The sequence below is a fragment of the Coturnix japonica genome, chromosome 11, assembly GCF_001577835.2.
Source record: "Coturnix japonica isolate 7356 chromosome 11, Coturnix japonica 2.1, whole genome shotgun sequence".
Taxonomy (NCBI): Eukaryota; Metazoa; Chordata; class Aves; order Galliformes; family Phasianidae; genus Coturnix; species Coturnix japonica.
Genome location: NC_029526.1, coordinates 9,285,084 through 9,312,332, shown reverse-complemented (window position 1 = coordinate 9,312,332; position 27,249 = coordinate 9,285,084). Strand labels below are relative to the sequence as shown.

The 27,249-nt window shown below is 42.2% G+C and overlaps 1 protein-coding gene across 5 annotated transcripts in view; it reads right to left on the bottom strand.

Annotated features, from left to right (window-relative positions):
• KCTD15 (potassium channel tetramerization domain containing 15) overlaps nt 1-27,249 on the bottom strand; it is a 42,772-nt gene that overhangs the window by 12,296 nt on the left and 3,227 nt on the right. For 4 of the 5 annotated variants that reach the window (XM_032446998.1, XM_015874043.2, XM_015874045.1 and 1 more), the window contains 2 exons: nt 23,307-23,482; nt 3,524-3,668 (listed from right to left, as the gene is read on the bottom strand). In XM_032446998.1, the coding sequence (XP_032302889.1) occupies nt 3,524-3,668; nt 23,307-23,470 (309 nt within the window). In that variant the 5' untranslated portion in view covers nt 23,471-23,482. Of the gene's footprint in view, nt 1-3,523; nt 3,669-23,306; nt 23,483-24,865; nt 27,058-27,249 lie in introns of those variants that run through there. The other variant, XM_032446997.1, reaches the window with a different exon arrangement.

Sequence of the window (27,249 nt, the reverse complement as noted above, 5' to 3'; positions counted from 1 at the left end):
ATACATACATGTACTGTACCCTCTCTCTCTCATGGAGGCTCCAATGCTGGCATTAGCAGTTTTGCTGGGCATCTGGCAGCATCTCAGGGCAGATATGGAGTGGGATCCAGGAGCTCCTTGTCCTACAGGACAAGGTCTCCTATCCCAGAGTCCCTGTTAGCAATGGTGGGGCTACTGTGAACCTTCAAAAGCCTTCAACTTCTTGTGACAGCAGTAGGAATTAGTGGGCAGGTTCTGTGCTGTCACCCAGAAAAGGGAGCAGGCAGCTGGGATGAAAGATGTCTTGCATGAACCTGGTGCTGTTCTCTCAATAGTAAAGGGTTTATGTACTTGAGTACATAAGACTGACTCCTGAACAGGCTTTCCACCCATTTTTTTCTTGTTATCTTTTGTTTCCACAATCAAACAGTCGTTCTGACTCAATGTTTCTTTTATAATTCAGTGCCATGAAGATCTGACTCCTGAACACGAGAGCAAGTTGCTCACTTCTGCTGCGATGAGTGCACCATTTGCTAAGGTCAGTGTGAATGCACTTAGAAATAGATGTAGGCATACAAATTTTAAGACTGTATAATAAAGCAGATGCCACCTGGCCCTACAGGTAACCTCAGTAAGCCATGTGAAACTCAAATGTCCTCTGCATTTGTGCTCCTCTCCTCCTTGACATCAAATGATGATGTACATACTGCCTGTATCTGTTTTTGTTGGAAGATGTCTAAGCAGGGAATAACAAATAAGTAGGTACAATGGGCAATGTAGTCCTGGTTTTGTATGCAGGGGTATTTTGTGATTGAAGGGGAGAAATGCTGATCATAATTGCCATGGGGAAACACTTCTGATGGGGAATCAAGTCAGATATTGGGGTTCTGGATGAAGGTTAGCTCTGGATGAAGTGCTAGCCACCCACTAGCCCTGCAGTGTGGCAGACCCAGTGTGCAGGCCTAACACTTCACTTGAGGACATGTGTCACTAAGGTGGAATGGCTCCATGCACAGGACTCTGACAAGAGCAGGAGAAAGGAGCTGTAAGCAGCTCCCAGCTACCCGCCATTGCCTTGCTCAGCAGACACCGCAAAGCAGAACCAAGCCGAGAGCTCATGGTAATTTCTCAGCATACTTCATGTGGTTAAAATCCCCCAAGCCCAGGAAAATTATATGAACTATTAGAATGTTGCTTTCAGCAGGGAGACCTGTCAGATTCTAAACACTTTCAAGTTCTGGCTTATTAGTAGTTGGAAGAGTAATTAATATTCACTGTAAACACACCAGTCAGACTTGATAATAAAGAATCACTAGCCTAGGAACACATACCCCACTTTCTCTGCATTTCAGTGTTAACTTAGTCTGAAAACAACGCTTAAACAGCAAACACTGCGAGGTTGGTGCGGCACTAACATTCCAAACTTTGCAAAATAACCATCTGAGCAGCAATTCAAGTTGAAAAGCAACTTGGCTAAACCTTGAGGCTAATAAACTGCTTGATTAAATTAAGGGGTAAAAACTAATAAATATTCAAAACACTTGATAATGCTTTGTTTGACATAAAGAACAGTTAATGCAAGTCTCACTGGAAAAACTGTCAGGTTTTATACCTTAAATAGAGTTTTGCATTTAGAAACACCGAGTGATTCCATTTGCTGCCTTTGATTATTGTCTTCTGTCACTTTAATCATGCTGGTAAAATTACACGATTTCTGTGAAGTCAAATCCGTTTACAATGCAGTTTTAATACAGCTTTGCAATGCATTCTTCTATGCATTTTTATTTAGTTACTCCCTACCTAGCAATACTTTGCTTTGTTCTTGAGCCCTCATTAGCCTGGGGTTTGCTCTAAAGCTCTCTCAGGGAGGAACCAAATAAAGTACAGTTAACCCTATGCAAAGAGATGGTCTGGAACAACGGACTGAGTTGGGCACAGCGCCGGCTCTCCCAGGTCTCTCCCAGCCCTGCCAGCGGCTCTTTGTGCAGGCAAGTCCTTGGCATCCTCTGACACTCCCCTCAAGGCTCTTACTGAATCCTGCTGGTTTTGTTTCACAGCACCTCTGAAATCCATCCTCATGGCTGCTGGTTGAGGCCATGATCAGGGTGAACTAGATCTCTTCTACACTCCCTTCTCTGTCTCTCTTTTGCCATCAGATTGTCCAAAACACTACCGATAAAGCACCTCTCTGAGGCTGTATCAGTACCATTGCTCTATGCATCCTCTTTAATTGTTCCTTCTTGCACCCCACAGGTCTTTAGCTTCAGTCCTACCCACACATTTGTTCTCATCTCTCTTGTCTTGCATCCGCCCCTGCATGCTCTGCCTCTCCCCACGTCACGGCACCCTGTGCCATGGGCAGCCGCCCTGGCTGCCAGCCGCTCCCACAGCACCCAGTGCTCAGACAGCCCCGTAGGGCTGGGCCTTCAGTCCTGCCTGGGAATGCCAAAACTTTGCTTGGCCTTGGCACAGGAGGTGTGCATCCCTATGCTGTTTGTCTGCTCAGTGTCAGCTGTAAGTGATGCTGGTATCGAATACAAGTACACTCATGATTTAAGAAAAAATGTCTGAGGACCGGTTTGCAGCAAGAGGATCAGCTGTATGCCGCAGTAACTATACATTTAGTATGACTCAGGAAGGCCTGACTAAATTACCTTGCCTACCCAGTCCAACATGAAAAATGAAATCTTACTACCGAGCAAAGGAACTTTCCTTTCTAGTAACACTCAGTGTCCTCTAAGTCTGAGCGGGTCCCCATTAGCATCCCAATTTATTCATCATTTCATCCTGGACTAAGCTCTTTTGTTGAATCTTGTCATCTAGTTTGGATAGTTTTGTCTTCTAATTTTCATACATAAGGATGACAGTGTTGCAAGTTTCGTAAGCACAAAGCCAAATAAACAACACTAGGAGGAGAGGGTTTCAACAATCAGGATTTACAAAGCAATTTGCTGTCATTATTTCATAGAAAACATGTATTATTGCTCCTTAAAAGTCCCTCAATAAATTCTATTTCCCACGAATATTCTGACATTCATACATTGTGTAAAAGAGCACTTACTGAAATCAAAGTATCTGAACTGGATATATCTAGCAGAAGTCCTCATGGATTTGTTTAAGGGTGTTTCTTTTTCATACCAACAAGAAAAAGATTTATACCATCTAATTACTCTAAGTATCAAATTTAAAACATTTCTACCAGATTCTGAACATTAAACCTTGGTGAGTGCTAGTTGCTGGTGTTGATTCTTAATTGTTGTTATACTCCAATAAATAAGCTAAAAATGTGAGAAAATACAATTAGTTTAGAAAAACTGATTTAGCTGTAAGCTTCATCGTTTAACTTTTTATGGTATCCATGACAACCATTGGTCCATTTATTAAATAATAGCATCCCTAGCGTAATACACAAGTACTAAAAATCCTAACAATAAACAGCAACATTTAGCTAAGTGTGTTTAGGTCAAGCACACAAACCAACCTCCTCCAAAATAAATGACAAAATGGGGGAAAAAAATAGATTGCAGCCTATAGCTTTCCTTACCTTGAAGTCTTCTGGGAGCAGTAGCTTAGATGTCCTTAGGAAGCTTAATATATATCTGAAAATTTCACCATCTCGATCAATGAAATAATGTTGTTTTAAACTGTCCAAGACAATAGGCTCTGTGCCATTAAACAGACGACTTATTCTGAAAAAAAAAGAAAAGAAGAAGAAATGGGCAAGAGAGACAAAATCTCATTCCCCCCTCTGGGTGTAAAAAGCATCCACTCAATACAGCTGTATCAATTCAATGTGCATAAGGTAATGCAGTGTCTTCATTTGGTGACAAATGCAAACAAACGTAGGAGGACAGACGCCTTGGATGTGTGCACACACACACGCATGAAGTGCCCGTTGGCAACTGCTCCGAGCATGAAGCTCAAACTGCTCTGAATCAGTGCTGCAATTTAGGCTCAGAGCCCCAGCGAAGGAAGTGCCTATGAAATTCTCAGCCTGTGGCTGGCAGGATAATCTCTGGAAGAACATATTATCGGAGAAGTTATATACCCCTGTTCACGGGTACCATTCATGCAGTGCTGGGATGCCACTCACAGATGGGCTCCTGGATGTGAGCTTTCTCAATAGCTGTGCTGCCATTTCGGCAAACCAGCAGCAAGGGTCCATACAGCCCCAGCAGTGCCCTGCATACCGGCTTCTGTTGGGAGAACGCAGCCTGCCAAACCCTTCATGAGCAAAGGCAAGGGGTGAGGCCTGAGCGTACAGGTCCAGCTGGGTAGGTGTAAGCAGAACCAAACACTGCATCTGCTGCACTTTGCAAGTTTTCTCCATGTCCTCCTGATAGTGCGCTCTGCACAGCAAAGGCTGGGTGATTGCTGGGCTACACTTCCTCTTGCCTCTCCTCTCCAAATGTCTGGCTTCTTTCAGAAGGCTTTGTCTTCCCATGAGAAATAACCCAGCTGAATATATGTTCTTGAAAGGAAAATCACAGGAGACAGACAGCAACGACCTATTAAGTAATTGAGTCCATCTCTCTGACAGTGCAGCATTGTTCCCAACTGCAGAATGTCTCGTGTTTCAAAGTCAAGTCTTCAGTAACCCTGCCAGTGAGGACTCCACCATTTCCCAGTGAGACTATTCCACAGCCCGCTAGATTTCACTGTCGAGCGCCATCCCTTAGGCTCGGCTGTGCAATCCACCAGTATCCCCCACTGCCACCAGGGAAGGGCTTTTCCCTGCCGCGGAAAGGAGCCCACCCAGCCACTGTGCGAGGCGATGGCCAGCACTGCCAGTGAGCTCAGCAGCTGCAGCCCGGCTGCTCCTGCTCCCCAGCCCCATAGAGAGGGCCCGGGGCATGGCTGGGATGGGGAGTAGCAACCCATGTGCTGGAGGGCAGTGTTGCTCACAGTATTGCAGATGCTTGCAGCTGCCCCATGCTCAGCATGTTTTGGATTGTGGGGGTCTTTGTGGGTGAAATTTGTTCTCTGCAGCTGCCCCTCTGCCTGGTCTTCCAACTTTCTGAAGTAGTTACAAATATAATTAACGTGCCATTAATTTCTAGATGAACTGTGGAGATAACAAGGTAGCGATTCCCTACTGAACTCAGCTAAAAACCCTTCTCCACTCTCACATAAGCTCCAGGTTTTCCTGTCTGCTCTCATTCCCTCACGTCTGTGCTAGCATTCAACTACTCTGAGTTACTTAAAATAATCAAATGCTTCCCTAAACCCTAATCATAATATATTTACTGTCTTTCTCCAACCTCTAACTTTCTAACTGTATCAGAAAAATCCAACTCGCACTGCAGCATTTAATTTATGTAATCCCAAGGTTCAGAAAGCCTCCAGTAATTCATTATTTTCATTTTCATTGTTATTTGAGGTCTATTTGCTTGAGACAGCTAAATATATTGCTTGGTGCAGAGCTAAATTTCAGCCCAGGAACCAGACAGTTAATTTATTTCCTTAGACATGCACAGAGCCTGGGTGCTGTTCTGGGTTAGCCTGGAAGCCGATAGAGTAACTCAGTGTTTCAGTACAAGACATTCATTATTTGTGTGGCTACCAAAAGTTTTGAGAACTCATCTTTCCCACTTACTCCCTAAACAAGCCGGGTTGTGGCTTAAACCTCCTCCTGCTGCAGCCCGTCTTCTGTGAAGTCTGCAAAAGCAAAGCAATGGCTGTTGTTCAGCTCCTTGGTGCATATGGGGGAAGGTTTGCCAACAAAGAAAGGATGCAGGGAAGACAGGATACGAAATGCTAATGGGCTGGTCTTTAATGTAGTGAAGCTTTTTTTTTTTTTTTGTAATGAAAACAAAACATGAATTTTGAGGCCTTTGTAGAGTGCCTTGAGCTGTATTTCTTCACCAGCAAAATTACTGCTGGGGAAAGAAACTTGCAGAGTGTTGAAAGACTTAACTGCCACCCCAAAAACACAGTGATGAATAGTTTGAGGATTTATTTGACATTTTAGGGGTCTGCTGTGTTCCAAGAACAAGCTTCACTGCAGCCTTCTGTAATGCTGCGTGTGGAAAGTGCTCCTGCTTCTCCTGCCTCATCAGCACAAGCTGTACCTGCAAAAAGTCTATCAGAAAACGCAGTGCAAATGACAGCTTCCAGAAGAAGCTTTGGTGCACTGGCTTTACTTCTGATAAGCGAAGCTGTGGAAGCACAGTGACTAACAGCTCTGCTACCAGGCTGCACAGCTCTCAGGCTGCACAGCACACACTACTGTGTGCAGATGTGGGAACTTGCTGCAGCTCTCAGATTTAGCAGAGGGTTGTTAGGGTACTATGGTTATAGGGTACTATGGTTAGGCTGTGGTTGCACTTGATGATCTTTAAGGTCTTTTACAACCTGAGTAATTCTATGATTCTATGATTGGAGAGTGGTCACTCCAAAATGTTTGCTTTTATGAGCAGCCCTGGTGCCTAATACTGTAAAACATCATTTTCTGGAGGAGCCACTTGCTTATAGCACATGGGAATGATGCTCCCAGTGATGTATGCAAAGTAGAAGGCAGAGAAAAACAGAGGCAAGGCAAAAAGAGCTGGGTGAGATGGGTGAGTCTCAGCAGTGAATGTTTCTTCAGTACTCCCACCTTTTAAGAGATTGTTCACTTTTGTATTTAAAAATGCTTTAAACGTTTTTTCTCCCTATATTTCATTTCCAGACAGCAGCCAAAGCCAGGCTCAAGCAAAACAGTTCCAATGTGCATGTTTCCCCACTGCTTTCTCCTTCCTGGTCAGGTCTGGCTGTGCACTGCGCCCTTCCCAGCCATGTGCTTCTCTCACAACTGTTCCAGCCTCCCTCTCCCCCAGTCCCACTCCATGTGTGCCCACCCAGCCCCTCGCAGGGTTCCAGCTCCCAGCCCTGCAGAGCTGGGTGAGGAGTGCAATGGTGCCCAGCCTGCAGCTGGATGCTTCTAACCCCTCTTCCCAACATCCAGAACACATCCTGTTGTTCCTATTTTTGCAGCTTCTTTGTGCTTCAGTTGTTTCTGCTAAAGGCTCTTTTACATTTTCAATAATATTTAGAGAAAATGCCAGGGGGCAAGCTTCTAGCTTTGTACCCATTGCACTATGATATTAAAATCTCCCTTTTTATTAGATCAAAAACAAACAGCGCAGCCAGCCAACCCACAAGGACAAGAGTGCCAGTAAATTCTTTCCTGAGTTCCTTGGACAGTAAGGAAGCTGTGTGAGCACCTACAGACACACACTGCCACCCGCACCCCTGACAACACTCACCAGGACCATGCAGCCAGAGCACAGTTGGGGAGGGTGCATGAGGGCACCAAGTCCATAATGCACTACAGACACACATAACCTCATTCACAGACCCACCCAAATCCATCAGAGAGCTGCCAGGGCTTTTTGCTCTCTGAAGCACCCCACCTTCTCAAGATTGCTGCCCAGCCCAGTGCAGCACAGCTGAGCTTTGAGCATCACCCAGATGGAAGTTAATTGCATTTTGGGATGGGTAAGTGTTTGGAAGCGGGGGTGCTTTCTCCTCTTGGGCCAGATTAGCCATTTTCTTGCTAGCTCCCTTCTTGAACAGAAAACTGAAGTTCTTTCCAAATAGATCTGATCCTGGGGGCCTTAAGAGGAACACCAGGTACAGGGGGACCTGCAGGAAAATGAAGCCAAGTATTCACTGAGCCTCCACTGCTGCACCTCGCTCCCCCAGCCAGCACAGCCATAACACGTGAGTGACAGCCTTTATCACAACATCGCAGTAAAAGTATTAATTTAACTAATTAAGTGATTAATATTTAACCATTCCACGATATTTTTGTCATTCATAATTCAGTTGTTTGCGTATATTAAAAATTTATTCTGTAGACACTTTTTCTGCCCAATGTCATATCAGCAGGGAGTGCACATTATAGAGGACTGTCATTAAACGTGACTCTCTTCTGATTTTATGGAAAGAGCAAGAAAGAAAAGAGGAATGCTTGCTGGGGAGCCCCTCCAGCATGTGGGGCTGTGCACGGCTTGTTTCCTGCTCCATCCTTGCTCTGTCCCTGCTCCCTTCTGCTCCTGCTGACACACAGTTGGGCTGCTGGAGCTCTGCAGAAGGGATGGCAATAGAAAGGACAGGGAGAATATGGGCATGGACTGTCCCCTGCCTTCTGCTCCAATGGCAACCAGGAGGGAGGGATGGTAGAGAAGTCAAGCTGGGACTCTGTTTTTAGCACCAACAAGGTATCAAATAGTACAGTATCTTAGTGGAGGGATGCGTAGGGTAAAACAGTGTAATGGGCTTATCCACCTCTAATTCCTGAAAACCTTGCACGCCTGCCTTCTAACATTGGCCCTGGAATACCAGAGGAGTTACTTGAGCCATATGCTCACTTTGCAGCACTTTTGAAGGATATAACGCTTGTTAACTGGGAGCTGGATGAACTGCAGGATCTATTACCTAGATCTAATACTTCATATTTTGTTGTTCAGGCTTGACTATCTGCTTTTGTAATAGGTCAGAGTTAGTGTATATAGTACCAACATGTATTTTTAGAAGTCAATAATCCAAAAGGAACATTATCATCTGCCATGCAGAATCATTCTTACAAAGTTCTGGAAGATTTTTTGCACTTTCAACTAAAAAGCAGAATTATTATGTTTTCAGTTCTATGTTACTATCAGCTGAAGCAACAGGCAGTAAAATCCACTGAAGTATAAATGAGCTGTTATTTCTGAAATACCACACAGCATCCATAGTGATAAGGTCGAGATGTCGCATGTCGTTCTCTCTGCTTGTTGCTAACAATCTGTCTCCACACTCCGGACACTTTCACAGGTATCTACTTGATGAACAGTTCCATGGAAATATATTTGAATTTTTATATTTCATAAATTTTTTTTTTTTTTTTTTTTTTTTTTTTTTTATTTTTTAGATTTGGTGTTGCCTATAATATAAAATAGCATTGGAAACACTAATCCTGGTACAGAAATACTCTTGTTATCAAAAGTCTGGCATTGCTCAGTGTGGCTGAGTGTCCCATCAGCTCCTTGTGGAGGAACAGGAGGGAGCAGTCACACAGAGCAAGCAGAGCAGTGGCCAAGGAGATCTGGACTCCAAGTGCTTTCATTTCCATGTGTTTCATTTCCACGAAGTTTATTACAGTATTAACCCATAGCCCTTCACCTTGTTGGGAGCCTGGAATTAGGCCCATCAGCACTGGCCGCTCATCCCAAATTTATCAGCAGCGTGTTCATTTCCTGAGGGCCTGCTGCTGCCACCCATCTCCCATAAACAGTTCTTGAGTAAAGCACTGCTTAGCCATGAGTAATGGTGGCAGAATCCAGCCCTAAGTCAGGCTAATGATTTTATTTTGCCTTATTAAACTAGCATTTGTATATTTTAGTGTGTTATTTTAACAGCTATAAAAAGACTTCACTAAACAAACAGTTTCTAGTATGTTAATTGCTATATTACGAATTCTTTCATTCTGCTCAGCATATAACCACATTTATAAGCTGGATAAGTAGAGACACATACAGACAGAACGGCACTCATCCTACCTACACATCATAATTCTGCCACATTCATTTCAGTTGTCAGTTGTGAAATGCATTTGCTGTGCTTAACAAGAAAAAATGTAACTTTCAAATACAGGTAGAATTTGCATTTCTCTGTAAAACTTCCCTGTGTGCTACTGACACTGCTCTGCTGGTCTTTTTAATCTTTTGTAACAGAGAACGTGAGACACAGCCTTCCATTAAACATACCATTTGCATTTATTCCCTACAGCCTCTGCTGTGCACCATTCTGTTGGTCACACCCAGGAGAATACCTGCCTTATTGGTGCAGGCTGTGAGGTTCTGCTGCAACTGGAACTCGGCCCATCCTCAACACTCCTGAGCCCTCGGCACAAAGCTCCCTGGGACATGGGCAGAAGCCACTAATTCAGTTCAGAATGATGCAGGTGCCACAAAAACCAGTGTACCAAAGTGGGTGCTATCACTGGGCTGGCTGGTGCTAATAGCAGTGCAGCCTCACACATTGCTGCGGTCAGGCAGGCTGGCTCTGCTGGCCTGGGCCTCACAGGCAGCAATGGCTGGGGATGAGCATGAGGGGCACAGTCTGGCTGACTGCATCATTCTAACAGAAGCATCCAAATGATATTACAATATGATACAAACCCTTGAAACACAAAATTCATTGCAGGTAGGAGCTAAGCATTTTCTTTTTCACTGAAATATGCCAAAGCCCACAGGAGGGTTTGCACATGAGTAACTGCACAGGCGTTCATACATTGTAGGTAATATCTGTGCATCTGGGAATTCATCTCACTTTAAACTGTGGACTAGCATTTGAGTTAAATAAGTATGTTAGCTAAGTTACGCAAGTGCATTAGCTTGATTTCCTTCCAGTACGATCACTTTTTCCAGTATGAAGTTCTGGTTACTTTTCCTCTTCTGTTTTTCAGTTCATTTTAACTGAATTTCTATCCAAATGATTAGTGAAGATTAAAAATACTAATACAAATTTATATCACTACAAGTATCCTATGTGAATTATAACATTGTTGCCGCTGCTCTTATCTGAGCCCTGTGAGAGTTCTTGGCCTTTCATGTTTTCTCAGTAGAGAATTTACAGTAAATTTTGTCCATGAAAATCAGTGCAGGAACTAAAATTCTTTGATTTCAAACAAACTCCCAAGCTGCATCTTAATGCTCTCTAGTTTCCCAAAGGTCCCAATCCTGCAAGAACTGCATTTCAGTTCAGACTGTGGGAGTTGTGGGCACTCAACAGAATTAAGTTAATACCTGAGAAGATGCACAATTCAAATAAAACATTCTTGCCTGTACAAGCCTTTTCTTGCTATTCCTTTAAACACCCCTAAGTTATAGTACTATGAGGGACCTGACGAATAAAGGGTTGCATGTCACACCTCTCCCTTCTTACTTGCTGTAACTTCAAGTGGAAGCTAACCACACATTTTTACAAATATTTTCAGATCTGAGTATGTCTGGAGATTGCTGCCACTAACACCAACCAGGAGGTTGGCAAACATGCAAATACTGGTTTTATTTTAATGTAAATGGCCTAAATCCTTGCTCATTGAAGTCAACAGAGAAACTACCAGTGGATCTCAGTGAGGGCAGGAAAAAATTCCACATGTAACTCAATCACCTTCCAGGGTGCAAGTCTGGCCATCCTCATCCTTTGCATGTGTGGGTGCTGTGAAACCATCACATTTCAGCCTACAGTGGGAGTAAGAAGAGCAGGCACTCATAGTCTGCACCACCTTTATAAAACGCAAATAGTGACAGTTAACACACTTTGGTACCCGCTGCTCATACAAACAGCTAGAATATTTCATCTGTCCAAGCCATGTCCCTGCACTTCTGAGCACAAACATATGAAAGCTGAGCAGTCTTTTTTCTATGATTGTTTTCTTTCTTTCCAGGCCAGCAGAAGAAAGTCACTAGGCATGGTCCACCAGGAGCTCCACTGCCTGCCTCCACTACAGCAGGATGCTCTCCACTGACATGGACAAGAATGATACCAGTGAGTCTGGGTATGGATAAATTAACTTTCTGCTTACAACTCAGGCCATGTGGTAATACTGGCAGTAGGCTGGCACGCCAATTTGTGAAACGGGTAACTCTTCTCTCTCTGAGAATTATAGTATGGAAAAAACAGCTTATCTTACATTCATCCTCTATTTGGTCTTCCTACACCCATCTTTTTGTCCTTTGGTGAATAAGCTATGCTGATTTTGCAGTGTCCCAACACTACACTGCTGAATACCTCGTGCAGTTCACACCATTGCTCTGGCACAAAGACCCCAGGGGCAGTTACCGGCACGCCCAAGGCTACAGCTGTTTGTAATTCTCTGTAAGTAAGTGATTTGGAAGTTGTACCCACTTTTCTCTATCCGTGTTTTTGTTGTCACACTTAAAACAATGTGTGAGTTATGCTCCTGTTTATTTTTGCATTTAATTACACTGTATTTTATACAGTTTATTTTACAGAGTGTATTTTTCCTGGCTCGCTTAGAGAAACTGAGCATGTCAATAATGATTTGTTAACATGATTTCGAAGGGAAAACAACCAACAAAGACCTTACATCTGCATGTTGCAAGTTGGAAGACTTGGCTAACAGTTTTTTTACTGGTATGTCTGAGGAGTTGGCAGGTGAAAGGCAGAACCAGAGTGACATTTCCAGTAAGATTTTTTGTTACAGCAGCAGAGAAAGAGCAGGTAAAGAGAAACACTGATGCACTAATATGTCAAGTGGGAGAACCAGGCTCCACAGCCACATTCTGGAAGAAAAGAGTGGGGAGCCTTATTGCAAAGAGGGAATTGGCACCCCAGAGGGAGACGACAATCAATATACCTGCTGCACAGAGGATGCTTTGGGCTTCAGCTTGGGGAAAACTTGACAATAATAAGAAAACTGTTAACTGTTGGATTATGATGAGGTGCAGAAAGTTGAACCTGGCTTTTTTATGTGACTGAGAGAGATTGATTCTTAAATACAATACTATGGTCATGGGTTTGATTCTGGTCCCAGTGAAGTCAAGGCCAAAACATTTTCTTACTTAACTGAAAACAGAAGTCAGCCCCCACTTTAACCCTCACATCTGCAAACAGAATTTAACTGAATGTGAACAGAAGAGGAAATGTTCAGAGCTGGCAACAAATCCATCTTTTTAATTGGGGGGGGGGGGGGGAAGCCATCACTGAATTTATTCCTCTTTCAAAAGCAGTGTTAAGTACTTCTGGCCCATGTTCAGTTGTCATTCCCTCCCAGACAACCCCAACACAAGTGGAGGACCAAGCTTCTTTCTATTGTCATCTACTGATTCCCATGGAGTTCAACTAGCCAAGTTTGTCCATGAAATTATATATAAGTTTTGCAATGGCAGAATTTAGGCAGTGGTCTCCCAGAAGGCATACCACGTTCCCTAAATGCCAAATCTGCAGCCTCTGATGTAATCATACCCATACAAGTCATTGGCATAACACCATCAGCACAGTATGACACCAGTGTTAAAAGAAGAGTCCCTGTTTTTCATTGTCTGCTTTCTCAAGAGAGAGATTTGCTGCTGCAAAAGCTTCTACCAGATCTAAACGGATTACCTGCAGCACTGGTAGCATCTGCTCTCCATTAGGACAGAGGCGTAACGGGAGCCTGCCCTTTGGACTGGGATTCCTTCAGCGTTTCAGCTTTACGGTGAAAATCTCAGTTTCCAGTGCTTGCCAACTGATCCTTTCTGAGTCTGACCAAGAGTAACGTTGCAAGTGCTGCATAATAGCTTCCCAGCATCCACGTGCAGGATTCCTTTCAGGTATTGCTTTTTGTGGTCCTCAGCAGATAAAAAAGGAATTTTAGCCTTTGAACTCATACCATACTACAGTAGAGTGAAATCAATACAGTACATATGAACACTGGAATACCTCTGCTTAGCCTGCTTGTCTGGTGCCCAGCTCTGACAGGCAGGCAGTCATCACAGGGATTGTATCAATGAGGAATGCAATAAGTGCACGCATGCTAAGCTAAAAGCCAGCCCTCCTAGCACAGATTCAAGCGAGAGCAAATCAGGTGAAAACAACAACAACAAAAGAAAACAAAATACAAAATCTCTTAAAATGTTTGCCTGCAAATAATTTTTAAGTACCAGAAGATAAAATGCATGCTAATCACAGCAGATGAGTTGGAAGAGTAGGTAACTTGGTGGATAGAACATGGAGATATGAGTTTATAATTCTGGAGCTCATTTCCAGCTCTGCAGCTTCTCCCAGCTGCAAAATCAGGTTAGGAGAGCCACCATCCTGGGTAATTCTGTATCAGTGAAGTTATACCAGGGATGAGAGTGGCAATACTTACCCATTTCTCACTCAGCAGATTTAATGTCAGTATTGCACAATGGAGGAAGCTGATGTGCTGCAAGGACTAAGCACATTAATCTATTTGTTACATTCATGTAACAAAGAAACTTGGCAAAATTGATGTAGCTAGCAGCAGTTTAGGGCACAACCTGTGTTAGCTATAGCCTAGCATGTTCCATATCACACACACATCACTGTGTGCTTTCATATGTCTTCTATTTAAATATGCACTTTGTTCTAAAAGACTTTATTAGCCCATGAATAGATTAATTCTATTTTCAGTTATACAGGTACAAATTTTGAGTATTTCCTTCAAAGCCAGTGAAGTCATCTTTTTGTGAAGGTCAACTGACCAGGAAAGGCACATGCACATACTTGTAAGGGCAGGACTCTTCTGTGCTCACCTGACTATTGATTTTACACCTTCAGGTGTCTTTGACAACTGTCTACACATCAATATACATTCCTGATGTCACTCTACAGTAGTGAACAGAGTTACACCAGGGATTATTTGGGGGAGTTTTCTAAAAGAACAGGACTTATTTTGTTTCCATTTAAGCTTACAGTAAAACTCTAATTGACTTCACTGGAAGAGAGATTTGGCCCAATGCACTAATATCCAAACCACCTCCATTTACTTCAGTGATAGTAGGCAATGAATTAATAAGGTCCAATGTATTTTTAAATCTTAGATTTCATAAATGATCACAAGCATGTAGGTCACAATATATACACAGAACGACACCTACAACAACCACCAGTGGGATCATTAAAATAATTAAATTAGGCCTAAAGACAAATTCATTTCATAACATGTTCCTTACAAAACAGATACCCCTTGCTTCATAATCTAGGGACTCTTTTTTTATAAACTTCCTAAGTAGTTCATGAAATATCCCCCTAAGGAGACCAGGTCTACTTGCCATTGCAGAGTCATTATAAAGCAAAAGTTTATAAATCACAAGACAAACACGGGTGATGTGTACTCAAAGACCAAATATGAAGAGGTAACACTTCTTTTGCTTTGCTGCTGCAGTGGTTTGCTGTGACCTCAGGACATAATTTCCAACACAAAGTTACTGAATCCGCATCTTAACGTAACTCCTCTCCATGTGTTGTGTCTACTGGGTGCACAGCATACAAAAAAATAGATCAATAAAGGGGATTCCCCCTTTGTTTTAAGTGTAAAGCTGCTACAACTGTGAAACTGGGCGAAGGTGCAGTATTTTGCAGCATGTTCATCAGCAGGAAAACAGCCTCCACTAGCAGCACATAAAAGGAGGAGACAGGTTGCTTCCATAGCATCCAATGGGAGCAGTTTCTCAGACCATGCTGCTAATGCTGATGCTTTTCATGTTTCATGTTAGTGCCCTGAAAATGACTGCTGAAAAATACTTAAATTGTGCTGCTGGCACTGAAGTGCCCTGGCAGGTGAGAGGTGAGTGGTAAGCAAAAGAAGGAATTAAAGAAATGACAAAGGACTTAACCAACTAACCTCAGAAACTGCTATAAATACAGAGTGCTAAAGCAAGAAAATGTTGAATTACTGGTCTCCCTATCTTCTGGGTTCTATGTGTGAGTTTTAATAAACCAGACTGATTTTTAACTCATTGCAAACGAGGGGAATTACTAATGGGATAAACTCAGCCCAGTTATTGTTGCAGGAGAACAGAGAAGAGCAGAAAATGAGGCAAGGCCATCTGAGTTTGCAGCAAAGGTATTGGCAAGACAGCACAGCAGCCCCGACCTGCTCTCAAAGGCCACAAGTGACATCTGTCTGGCCACAGCCAGGATGGACAGACTGCACAGAGAACACCTCCTCTCTCTTCCCTTTTGACTAGCCAAGCCAAAGGTAATATCAAGATCAGGAACATGGAATTTTCTCAACTGCAGGCTTTTTGAGCAGCCTGTGCTGGGCTTAGCAACACAGCCATAATTTTATTTCTGTAAGGCAGATGAGTGTGGTTTGCTATCTTCTCTCTAACAGTAGCTCAATCCACCCCTTTCTAGGTGCTGTAATACCTATTCATTCCTAGAACTCCACACAACTCAGGCTGTAATATATATATGTATACAGAGAAATAATAATTTCAGAAAAAGCGTTCATCAGAGACTAGCTGTGTAACATTCCCTCATACATTTAATCAAATATTCCAGGTAAACATACTAATAATTCATTCATTGACAGGTCCCAGTCTCTGCACCCAATTACAGTAAGATTTGTGCTCCCAAAGGATAAGCTCTGCTTCCCTCTCCAGAGCCTGCGGGCAGTCCCTGGGCAGCAGCTGTGCTGGGCAAGGCAGCATTTATGAAGTCCAGTAAGGAGTAAACACCTTTATCACAGCAGACAGCTCAGCTCTGTTGTGACTCCCTACATGCCAGTTAGCCAGAGATCCTGGAGAGATGGACACAGACAGGTCTGAAGAATCAGTTTCCATACAAATTCCTTTGCTCCCATCTCTCACAGTAACTGGACTGAAAAGTTGCATTACAGGGCTTGTTCTCCTTTACCACCAAAACCACCACCACTGCTTAAGTACAGCAGCATCCTTAGTTAACACAGGGAAATGTATTTTTGTGTATTATTTCTATGATCTCTGCTCAGCTTCTCAAAGCAGACACTGATTCTAGGATTTTTCCCTCTAATGGAAGGTAGAGACAGGGTACCTGTGTCATTATCCCCAGCTGTAATTACTTCCCTGTTGCAGTTTATTCCATGGAGACCACACCCAGTGTAACTCCTTCATCCAGGCAATGCCCTGCTCCTCCCAGGCCTGACTTTGGTGAGGTAGCTGCTGCAGCAGCTCCATCCAACCCAGCCAGGAGAACGAAGGGTTTTCCACCTCTGCCTGCCATGCTCTGTCCTGTATGCTACCCAGGAGTTGTGCTGGCTGGGTCCTGGAAGCATCTCCCATCCTGCCCCTCACTTCTTACACTTCCTAGGGAGCTGCATGGACTTGGGTGGCTGCAGCCACTCAGCACCCTTACAAAACAGCAACGTTTTGCTGTGCAAGCACAGAATGCCTGGATCATTTTCCATTATTTGATTCAGCAGTCTGGAAATAAAGAGGTCTTTGCCAGTTCCAGCTCCCACTCAGGTAAGCACAGCACCCACAGGTTTAGATGCAGACCTGGGGGAAGGGAGGGTGGGATACAGAAAGGATCTTTTTAAGGATTTTTTTCCATTAACTGTTCTGCTGGTCAAAATTCCCTTGGAAACCAAAGACTTGCCCAGTCATCAACCAAATGAGAAAAACTCTCAAGATTTATCTGTTAATTACAGGTGTATTAAATGTAACAGAAAATGATTTTAATCTCCATGAAAATTCTTATGTTAATTCAGAAAACGCTTTATGTGTAACTGAAATGTCTGCTTTTCTATTTCTTTCCTTGCTATCTTCTGCAGCAGCTCTGGGGGACCCCTGGCAGGCTCGCCCCTCTAATGCCAGTGCACCACAACCAGCACGTTCATGCCATCCCTGGGCTCTGCAGCTCTGAACATCAGTAGCACAGGAAAACAATCCTGCCTCTTCAGGTGTTTTCCTTTAAAGTCCACGTATGTTTCAAGTTCACAATATCTATTAAAATTAATGAGCTTTGTGCTGCAGCTCAATGCAGGTGTGTTTTGTAGAGCTTTGCCTGAATTTGGGCTGTAGGCACCAATTCAGAAACTTTGCCTTTTGGGTAACAGACCATGCTTTGCAGCCTGCTTATGCCTGAGCCTTGTGCCACCTCACAAATGACCTCACTGGGAAGAGCAGTACCATACTGATGGTGTAATGTGCACACACTGTACTAAAAGAGCATCACTAATCAGGTCTGCGGAGATAGTGAAGAGGGTCAACATGCCGTACACACTCCAGGTGAGTGAGCTGTGGTCAGCGTGGTACGGAATTGGAACTGAGAGGTTTTGGAAATGCCCAGGTTAGTACTGATGCTAACAATTACACAGGGCCAAAAGAGAGTGAGTGGACCCAGGAGAGCTGGCAGTTTTCTGCTCCAAATTGCAACACTGACCTCAAATGTGCTGTGTTTTAGAGGCCACAGTCAGTCTCTGGTTATGAACAAATTAGGTCTTAACTTCCTGGCCAAAGCAGAGCATTTGCTTAAGAACTGACTTACACCCTTCTGCCAGTATGTGGTGAGTGACAGGATCTGATAATTGGCATTGTTTTCTTGTAATAGCATCAAGACTCTACAGATCTGATGAGGAATTAGCAAGTCAATGGTGATAACACTGGATTGATCTTACATGCTTTTATACGTGCTAAGTCTGGAGAATTACATACACTGAACACGTTTGAATTAAGAATTTCCCTGCTCTCTTCCAAGAAGAGGAGGAAGTTCTTAGCTATAAAGGGTGAAGTGGAAAATCTGTCTTGAAGATCTCAGTATTGGATGTGTTTGAGTTAATCTGCATCTGGCTATAGGGTGTCAGCAGTCATGGTCTGGCAGGGACAACAGGTGAGTCTTGAAACCTGGAGAAGCACCTTATCCTGGAAGTCATTCCAGCCTGGTGAATGAGAGTTTGCTTTGACAAGAAAAAGTCTGAAACTTTAGGAAGCTCTTTTGTAAATTCCTTCCAAAAGATCATGGGTTCAGAGGAAGATAAGGCAAAGAAAATGGGAAAATTCTACTATGCCTCATAAAAGCTACAGTTGTATCATTGCTTTCTGAAACAGTTTTAAAAAAAACACACCCGTGCTGGTTTTCTCTGGAGGGCAGAGCCTCCAGAGAAGTGGGTGATGAAGCCAAGGTGCCTGAAGGTCAGGGCATGCACTGTTAGCAGTGCCTTGGGCCACAGAGCCAACAAGATTTGCTTTCCTAAAGAGGTAAGAAAACTTTAAAAAAGGTGGGTGTTTTCGGTTAACCAGATGGAGTAAAGGCTGAGGGCAGACTGGTCCAGTTTGGCAGGTCCCAACCACCTTGTGCTGCCAGGTGGTGTTGGGGAAGCTCCCCCGGGTCTGTGTGATCACGTGGCTCCCACCAGGGAACTTCTGCTTCAATTACAACTATGTCTGCTCACTTCTCGCATGTGACCAGCAATCCTGGAAGTGACACCTCCTATAACTTCCTTTCAAACAAAATAACATACTAATCTTTAACAGAGGGTTAGACGACAAATACTTATTAACCAAGAATGTACAACTCACAAGGAGCTCACAGCAATTCTCTGAGATAAATGTTAAACGGGGCTGTAAAAAGAACAGGCTTCTAATGAAAAAAATCTCATTCTGCTTTCTAACAACTTCAAAATCATATCAGAATGTTCAGTGAAATGGCAAAGTGTGGGCTTTGGAATAGGGGGATTTGGAACTTTTTGTTCTTTTCCACTCAAAGTTGATATCTGTCACTGAACTCAGTGGGAGTAAGACAGGATGATTAGGCAGCATCTTTGGGTAGACCACTCTGCATATTAAGAGCTTGGATTTCTGGTTGTCTTTTATTTTTGTTTTTTAAAAGCTATCACATTCCCTTGAATAAATACAATTTACAGCTCACTTTATGGATGTGCTAGTCTTTGCAGCCTTTATAATCTGTCATATAAATCCACACTCAAGTGTCAGTGTGTGAAGGGGTTGCTTTTAGAGGTTCTGAGGGTGAAAACAGTAATGGAATTTCTAGAGGAAATGCTCTCAAAGTTGTATAATTTGTCTGTTCAGTTGGTTACTTTAGAAATAAGATACTGATGGTAAGACTATTCAACAGAAGTTCTTTTTTTTTTTTTTTTTTTTGTTCCTTTGCCTTTACATTATCTGTAGCTCATAACTGTCAGAATTGGTAGTTTTGGTGAAAAGCTTACTAAAAATAAGTTATAGAAAGTAATCCTTAGGTGCAGATAAGTCAGTGTCAGCCCCTGTGAATCCCCCTAAACTTGTTAACTTGAATGGCCATCTCAGGTATTCAAGAATAGCAGCTTCAACTAGCTATAAGAAGAGGGATTAATCCTACTACTTCTGAGATCACCTCTGTGACTATTATGCTGTCTTTATGTTGTTTCTGCTCACAGTATCTTTTGCTTGTTTCTTTTTACCCCTTGTCTTTCCCTCTCCAAAAATCCAGCTTACTTATTTATAAGGTGTTTCATTTAAAAAGCCAACTGGGAAGACTTGTAGGAGTAAAGACTAAGGTGAGCACATCTAGCTTTGAAACTGTCCCTGACAGTGGCTGTTTAACCCTTCCCTTTTGCCCCAACAGTTGTGTGCTGCTCCAGTGTTCTCTTCTTTAGAGAAGTTATGTAGCCCATGACAATTTACTGGAAAGAGGGTGTCTACCACCTTTAATGCCTAATCTGGCACCCTTTGCTTATGCAAATCTAATCAATGGACAAATTCTCTCCTATCAGCAGCTGCACTAGTACGAACAACATCAAAGACTTCATCATAGTTGCTCCAAAAGAACTCTGGGATCACTGACATGCAAAATTAGTTCTCCAACTTTACATCGCCAGCTACTCCCTCACGTGAGTAAGACTCCAGAATCAGGTCCTTTGTTTCCATGAATAAGGGCTAACCACATAACTTGGGATCAGAAAAGCAAAGCAAGTAAGTGGGCTGAGCACAGTCAATCCTAACAAATTGCAATAAGAAATGTATCACGCTGCCTGCTGTCAGGTGTAATTTATGTCATACCAGAGGGGTGACTGGAGAGCAGGTATAGGCAGGAACTGGTCATACCTATACTTGCTCCTGCTGGGCCTGATCTGGCAAGCTGCTGAGAGCTCTTCCCTCCCACTGAAATCAACACAAACTGAGTTCATTTAGGACCTAACAGGATTGGGCCTCCTTCAGATACTATTGAAAGATAAACACGATTCAATGATTTTTTTTCCATTTCCCATTAGCAAGTGATGTCTCTGTGTACAATCACATTTATATACATGTCCTTATACACGTGCATGTGCTGTATACATTACAAGCTAACAGCCTATTTGGGATTTTGGAACACGGAAAAAGAAATAGAGGTTGTAACATGAACAGGAAGGTTATTCCCACAGCTTTCACTTTTAGTGAGTGCAAATTATATTTTATGTGACACAAGCTTAGATTTAGCAAATCATTTCAGCATATGCTTACATTTTTCCCTGAAACAGAAGCTAGAAATTTGTTTAATTTCTTGGATTTGAAGCTTATGAACTCATGCTCAAACCAAGAGTTTAATATGCTGTCCAAAATAATCCAGGAAACTCTGCATGTGGATGAGTATGGCTATGCCTCTATATGTGGCCATGCACATCATCATGTGAGCATAATTTAACAGTGCTCTGGCATTCTTTCCAGATGTCTCACCCAGAAAAGCCATCTCCTTCTTCTTGCATCTGCAAGAGATGACTCTCTCATCCAGAGCACTGCGATGGCAGTCTGTGCCTTGTGGAAGAATCACACAGAGGCAGTGAAGCAGGAGCTCCCATCGTCCCCACTGAAATAACTGCAGGTTTTAATTTTATGTAACTGGGAATGGGAGTAGGACAGGCTCAATGGGGGGTAACCAACCAAGTCTACAGAGCACTGCTGCAAAAAGCCAAAATATGAAGAAGAAAAAAGCCCACAACAACTGAGATTTGATTTGAAACTTAAAGTGAACCCTCCATCCATAACATATGTGGCAAGCCAATCTACATAGGTGGTGGTAAGGGGTTATGTTTTGCTATAAAAATATACATGGTTAATAATGAATCCTTCTGATTTTCAGATCTAGCTCTTTAAGCTCCTACTCCTTCAAGAACTGAAGTTTGAGCAGCTGAAAAAGCATTCAAGCCTTGTGGGATAATACTGCAATGCAAACAACGTACAGTACACAACAAAACATCTGGCAACGCAAGAGCTCTGGTCAGTCACAGTTTTGTATTTTTAACTTAAATAGAACTACAGAACCCTAAGGAATATACTTCTGGTATTTTAGCAAAGGGGGAAAAGATTTTATATCACTACCCTGTTCTCTTTATATGAAATACGTGAATTTCTGTATATTCTCCCAAAAGTTACATAACTGAAGTGCTTATTAAGCAAGTCTGATATGGGGCATATTTTAAAAATAGTGTCAGCAGTGATATTTTAAAATGTGGAAACAGATGTGCTATTCCATCACAACTACTGAATCTTCTTTGTGTCTTTATACTGTGAAGCATTTGTCTCCTTCTCTGTTAGAAATCTCTCCCCACTGAACAGACTTCTCTATGATTAAAGTACCACACAAACATTAAACAGCAACTGTTCTGAAAAAAATGATATGGTTTCAGTCTAACCATAAGATAGAATTTTAGTAATTGTTTTTTTCCCATAAATGATGTGGCAACTATCTCTCCTTGGCATGAGAACGTATCCCTGTGCTTTACGACATCAGAAGCGTACCAAGGTATCTCCATAAATGCCATTCTATGCTAAAGAACCTGCCAAATCTGTGCCAAAAAGCTAGTTCTTTAAAAGGAGAAATCTCCAAATAAATCTACAGCTTTACAGTGGTTGCCAATTAAAAAAAGCCCTTTTTACAGAAATACTGGCCATGCAGGTAGCAAAATCTCTGATATCTCGCTGGCCTGAGCTCTGGATTACTTTTGAGTCCATAGTGCCTCCTTTAAGCAGTCTGACAGGCACGTTGATACTGCATATCCACACCTTCTGGTGGTTACCTACGAGGCATTTATCCTTCTGAAGCATAAACAGTCAGAATGACAAAAAGATGAATCATTTTAGTGATCAATAACTGTAAATCAAAATCAGGTACTACTGCAATGAAAATATTTTAACCCTGAAAGCAGTGATCTCTTCCACAGTACCATTACAGGTCTGATGCTACCCATGGTGACTTGTACATCTTGGTGGGCAGTACCCCACAGGACTGGGATCTGGGCAAGTAACAAAGAGACAGTGTTACATATACAGTATCTTCATGCCTCCTCAGTTCATAGTTTGATGTATCTGGAGTTAACACACAGTGCTATTCAGTTACCCTAAGCCACACAAACTTGATCCAAAGTGTGGCTGCAAGTGCATGGAGCTGGTATACTGCCTACTGCCCATAGGACATGCCTGCTGCCACAGAGGCACTGAGCTATGCCTGACTTTCAGATTTCTGCTGGCCAACAAAAGCATCTATTGGTCCTAACATAACTGAGCTGATTCATTCTCTTGAAAGAAGGCGGAAAAAAAAATATTTTTCCTAAATCTGAAAGGAACAAGGTAGCCAGGTACAGTTGGAAATAATCAAAGACACCAACAGGTGCTTCACACATGGCAGTGTAGTGCTGAAGACACTGAGAGAGAAAATGAATAGGCTCTCTAAATAATACATAAATTGTACAGGCATTTTTTCTATACAGCACCAGTGAGGTTAACGTATAAATCGGAAAGTGAATTATTCATAAATGGTGAATATATAATAAATCATATTTCGCACCGAAATATGCCGCACAGGTACATACATGAGTATTTCCATGCAATGAACAGAATGAGGCAGAGAGCCTGAAAACCCAGAAGTCTTACCTGGAGTCTGGGTACTTGGTCAGGGTAGCCAGGCTGCTGGTGTACATGTGTCCTCCTACATCGATGTGCACAGGAGCGTTCGACTTGGTGAGCTGGGCTGGGAGAGGAATTCCTTGAGCAGCCAGAGGAGAAACTGGGGACCGTGTTAGAGACAGACGGGACATGCTTCTTCCCTCCTGGAAACGGAGGACAAAAAGAACAGTTTTTCTTAAATGTAGCAGTGTGTTACCTTTATTTTCAGTGTGATCACAGATCTAATCAGATCATTTTTGCATCTGCCTGATCACATATTCAGCTAACAAATTATTGCCACCACTGTAATTAAGTGTATTTGCATCATTTTCTTTAAAGTACCAGAGGGGAAGGGAAAGATGCTTATTAGCAATAAGAAATCAAGAAAAAAAATTTCAAGGTGTCAGCCTCAAGGGGCATAAAACAAACTGCAAAATTCTAATTAAAGGTCGCGGGCTTATGTGTTAGATGTGAAATATCCCCTGACAAACGAATAACCAATTTGTGAATTGGGATTCAGGGGGTTTTGCAAGTTTGTCTCAGTAACGAGACACCTCTAAATTAGTGACTTCCTCAGTACCTAAGGCATTTAGTTTATACATGTAGTAAATTTCATATCAAACTGAGATCAATTTTGTGTCTTATTTTCAATAATTGCAAAATAAATTGATAATTTTTAGTTAAGCCTTAATATTAGATACAAAGAACTAATAAGCTTTGAAACTGAATGCAATACCTGGAAGCAGCGAAAACAGAAAGATACATATATGTAAACTGACCTGTGTTTTCATGACAAGAAGCGTTAGAGACCACTATGCAATCTGGCAAGTGAAATCACAAATTCAGCATCCATCTAATGGCTACTGCACTAAAAATGTTTGATAATTAGCAGAATTACTGAATTGAGTCAAGAATCTTAAAATGTCTCACAAATGGAAAGGATTAGCAAAGCAGGAGAGCAGTTCTCTTCAGTAAGAAAAGCAAAGCTTATCCTGCTGAAACGTGTGTCTCAGAGCTAATTTTGGTTCAATCACTACAGATAGCACACATGGCAAACAAAAAATCTACTGTAAGTTTTAGAACATGTCCGTTCATTCTCCCCCTTATGGGTAAAACAACATATGCAAAACATTATAGCTGAAGATATTTCTGAATATAATCTAATTTTCTTGGTATTTTGTTTTGCAAGCATGCTACCAAACACCCAGACTCTCCCTTCTATCTGATAAGCACTTCAATACAGCATTACAAAGTGAATTCCCATTTCTCCCACATTACTTTGATAATATTTCCTAGAAATCTAAAGCTGGTCTTGTCTTTCTTCTAGCAGTAATTATTTTGCACGAGGAGCCTGGCTATGACACACAATGAACATGCAGTTAGAAATATTTGCTGTAAAAATCCAAATCTGAGCTATGTAGAAAGGAGCTGAAAAATCTTAATTCATCCAGACAGCTTCATAAAGTCATCGTAACGTCTCCATTAACTGCATTTATCTAGTTTAGCTCCTAAGGATTTCTTGCATCTAAAGCACAGCAATACATCACCCCATTATGAATCCACATCCTTTCCTCTTCGGAGGCAGAATGGACCTCTGCACTGAGCACGAAGCAAATGCCAGCTCTGTCCTAGGACTTCTGTGTCAGTCGATGTGAAATTGGGCATTAACATTTTTGCTACAGCACCACCTTCAAGGAAAGTGATTGAATCCTTTCATGACTCAAGACGCTGCTTTCTTGTTTCCCACAAGAGCTTGTTGTGGGCAAGCTTCAGTAAATAGGTCGTATAGCATAAATAAAAGAACTAACTTTCAAAAGCAACTTAGTATGTAAGTACCTGCAGGATTTTAGCGCTCTGTTTACCAGTCTGTGGGTGCCTCATCTGTCTGCCAACACAAAGATTTTTCTTTCTTACCAAAGAGCACTGCGAACTCATATTCAGTCTGTGCTCCCTCACTTAAATGAAAGGGTCAGGAGACACAGGCTGAATGTCAACCCTGTCTTTGTTCAGACCCTAACTATTATCACTAATGATAAAGGTACAGACCTCGCGCAGCACAGAGCTGCCTTAGAAACACATCTCATGCAGTTTCACAAAACAAGTGCCTAATTAGGGCTCATCTGCACCCCTTGTTACAATTTCCAAATGAAATCAAAGGGCTTCCAGTCCTCTGTAAACGAGTCTTACATTTAACCATTTGTCTTGAAATACAGACTTTTATTTTAAAATATGCACAGATAGCTAAAGATCAAGTGATCCGAACCTATTTGTGCATATTTAAGCACGGCTGCTATCTTAGGATTTTGTTTAATGTTAGTATACCAGTAAATTCCTTGATCTGTAAAAAGTCTGAGATTCTCAGAGAGGCCATACTCACACAGTAGATATTTAATTTATACTATTCACTGGAGGGACCTTTTGAACAATCCTCTGCTTTTGGCATCTCTCAGCTAGAGCATGTGTTGAAAAAACACTTAATTATAGAAAATCACTGGAAAGCTAAAATAGTTCTCAAACTTTTATGGCTTTTCGTACTTACTGAGGATGCTACCGGCTTTTTGGGGGAGGAGATGGAATCAGAACACGGGCTTTTCCCTTGCTCAGAGAGGACTGGTATTAAAAATGAACCCAACGTGTTTATGAGAGTTGTGGAGTTCAGTCATTTCCTATGAGCAGATTATCAGGGGGCGTAATTGTTGAGCGTAAGGACACTGAAAACACTTGTAGTGCTCCAAAAAATAAGCACTCTTGTTTCCTAAGGTACAGTACCACTATTTCTAAGGACTCCTTCCTCTCCCTTAATGTAAAACACAGATAAAATTGATCACACTGAGTAATGCACTTATTTTATGCACAAAGCAAAACCTTAAATGTATTTATCCAGTGAAAGTCTTTATGCACGTATTTTCTAATACTGATGTGAAAATTAAAACCTTAAGGGTAACTATTGTAGGAACACTAACAAAAGTCGTTTATTAAACCATGTAAAATAATCCTTGCTCTTTAGTTGCCTACGACAGGATACAGCATCCCAACTAGTGGCACAGGCAATAACCCTGCTCTAATCAGTAACACAGGAACCTGCTGAAGGCAAAATCAATAGAGCCCGCTTCCCAAATTATCTGAATATTTAGTTTTTCAAACATTGCACACCAAGATCTTTCAGAGCCAGCTTATCTTTTTCTGCCTTTCTAAGCTAACTGCATAAGTACTGCTTGTAAAAACTATTTGCCCATGCAAAGTGAAATAATCACAATGCCATGCTCATTTACACACAAAATGATTTTGTGTCCCATTGTGCTCACAGTTGTTCAGCTCTCTAGGGGTGATTAAACTAGCTATGCTGCTACAGCTTGAGATGATTTCACTGAATCGTTTCTCCATGAAGTTGCTTCTTTGCTAAGCTGTTATTTTAACCATAAAAGGTAAACAGAAGGCAGTTGTAAGAGCTCCATTCAGCTCCGTGCCCAGGGCTATAACCCTAGGGCAGAGAATGCTGAAAGACTGCAGAATTTTCCAGGGTGTTGCCTTTCTTGCTCTAAAGCCTTCAGGAATACTGTTCATTTAATACACACTCTAGATGATACATTTCAGATCCTACTAAAAGAAAGACTTCAAAAGTGTAAGAACTTTTGGGCGGATGAAGCTTTCCCACCTCTGCACATAGCCCGGGGCCATGGTAACCAATACTGCTGCTGATGTTGGGAAAATACAGTAGAAATAAACTGCAGAGAGCAGAGCAGACAGATAGGGACAGGGGAGGTGAAAGGTTGCAGAAGCAAGCGGCAGCCTGGAAGGGATAACGAGAAAAAAAAAAGGGGGGGGGGGGGGAGAGCGGAAAAGGAGGCAGCTCTGAAGGAGGGACAAAGTTAAATCGAGGAGCAGGCACTTAAAAAGACTACAGATGGGAAGCAAGACTAATTGCGGATGT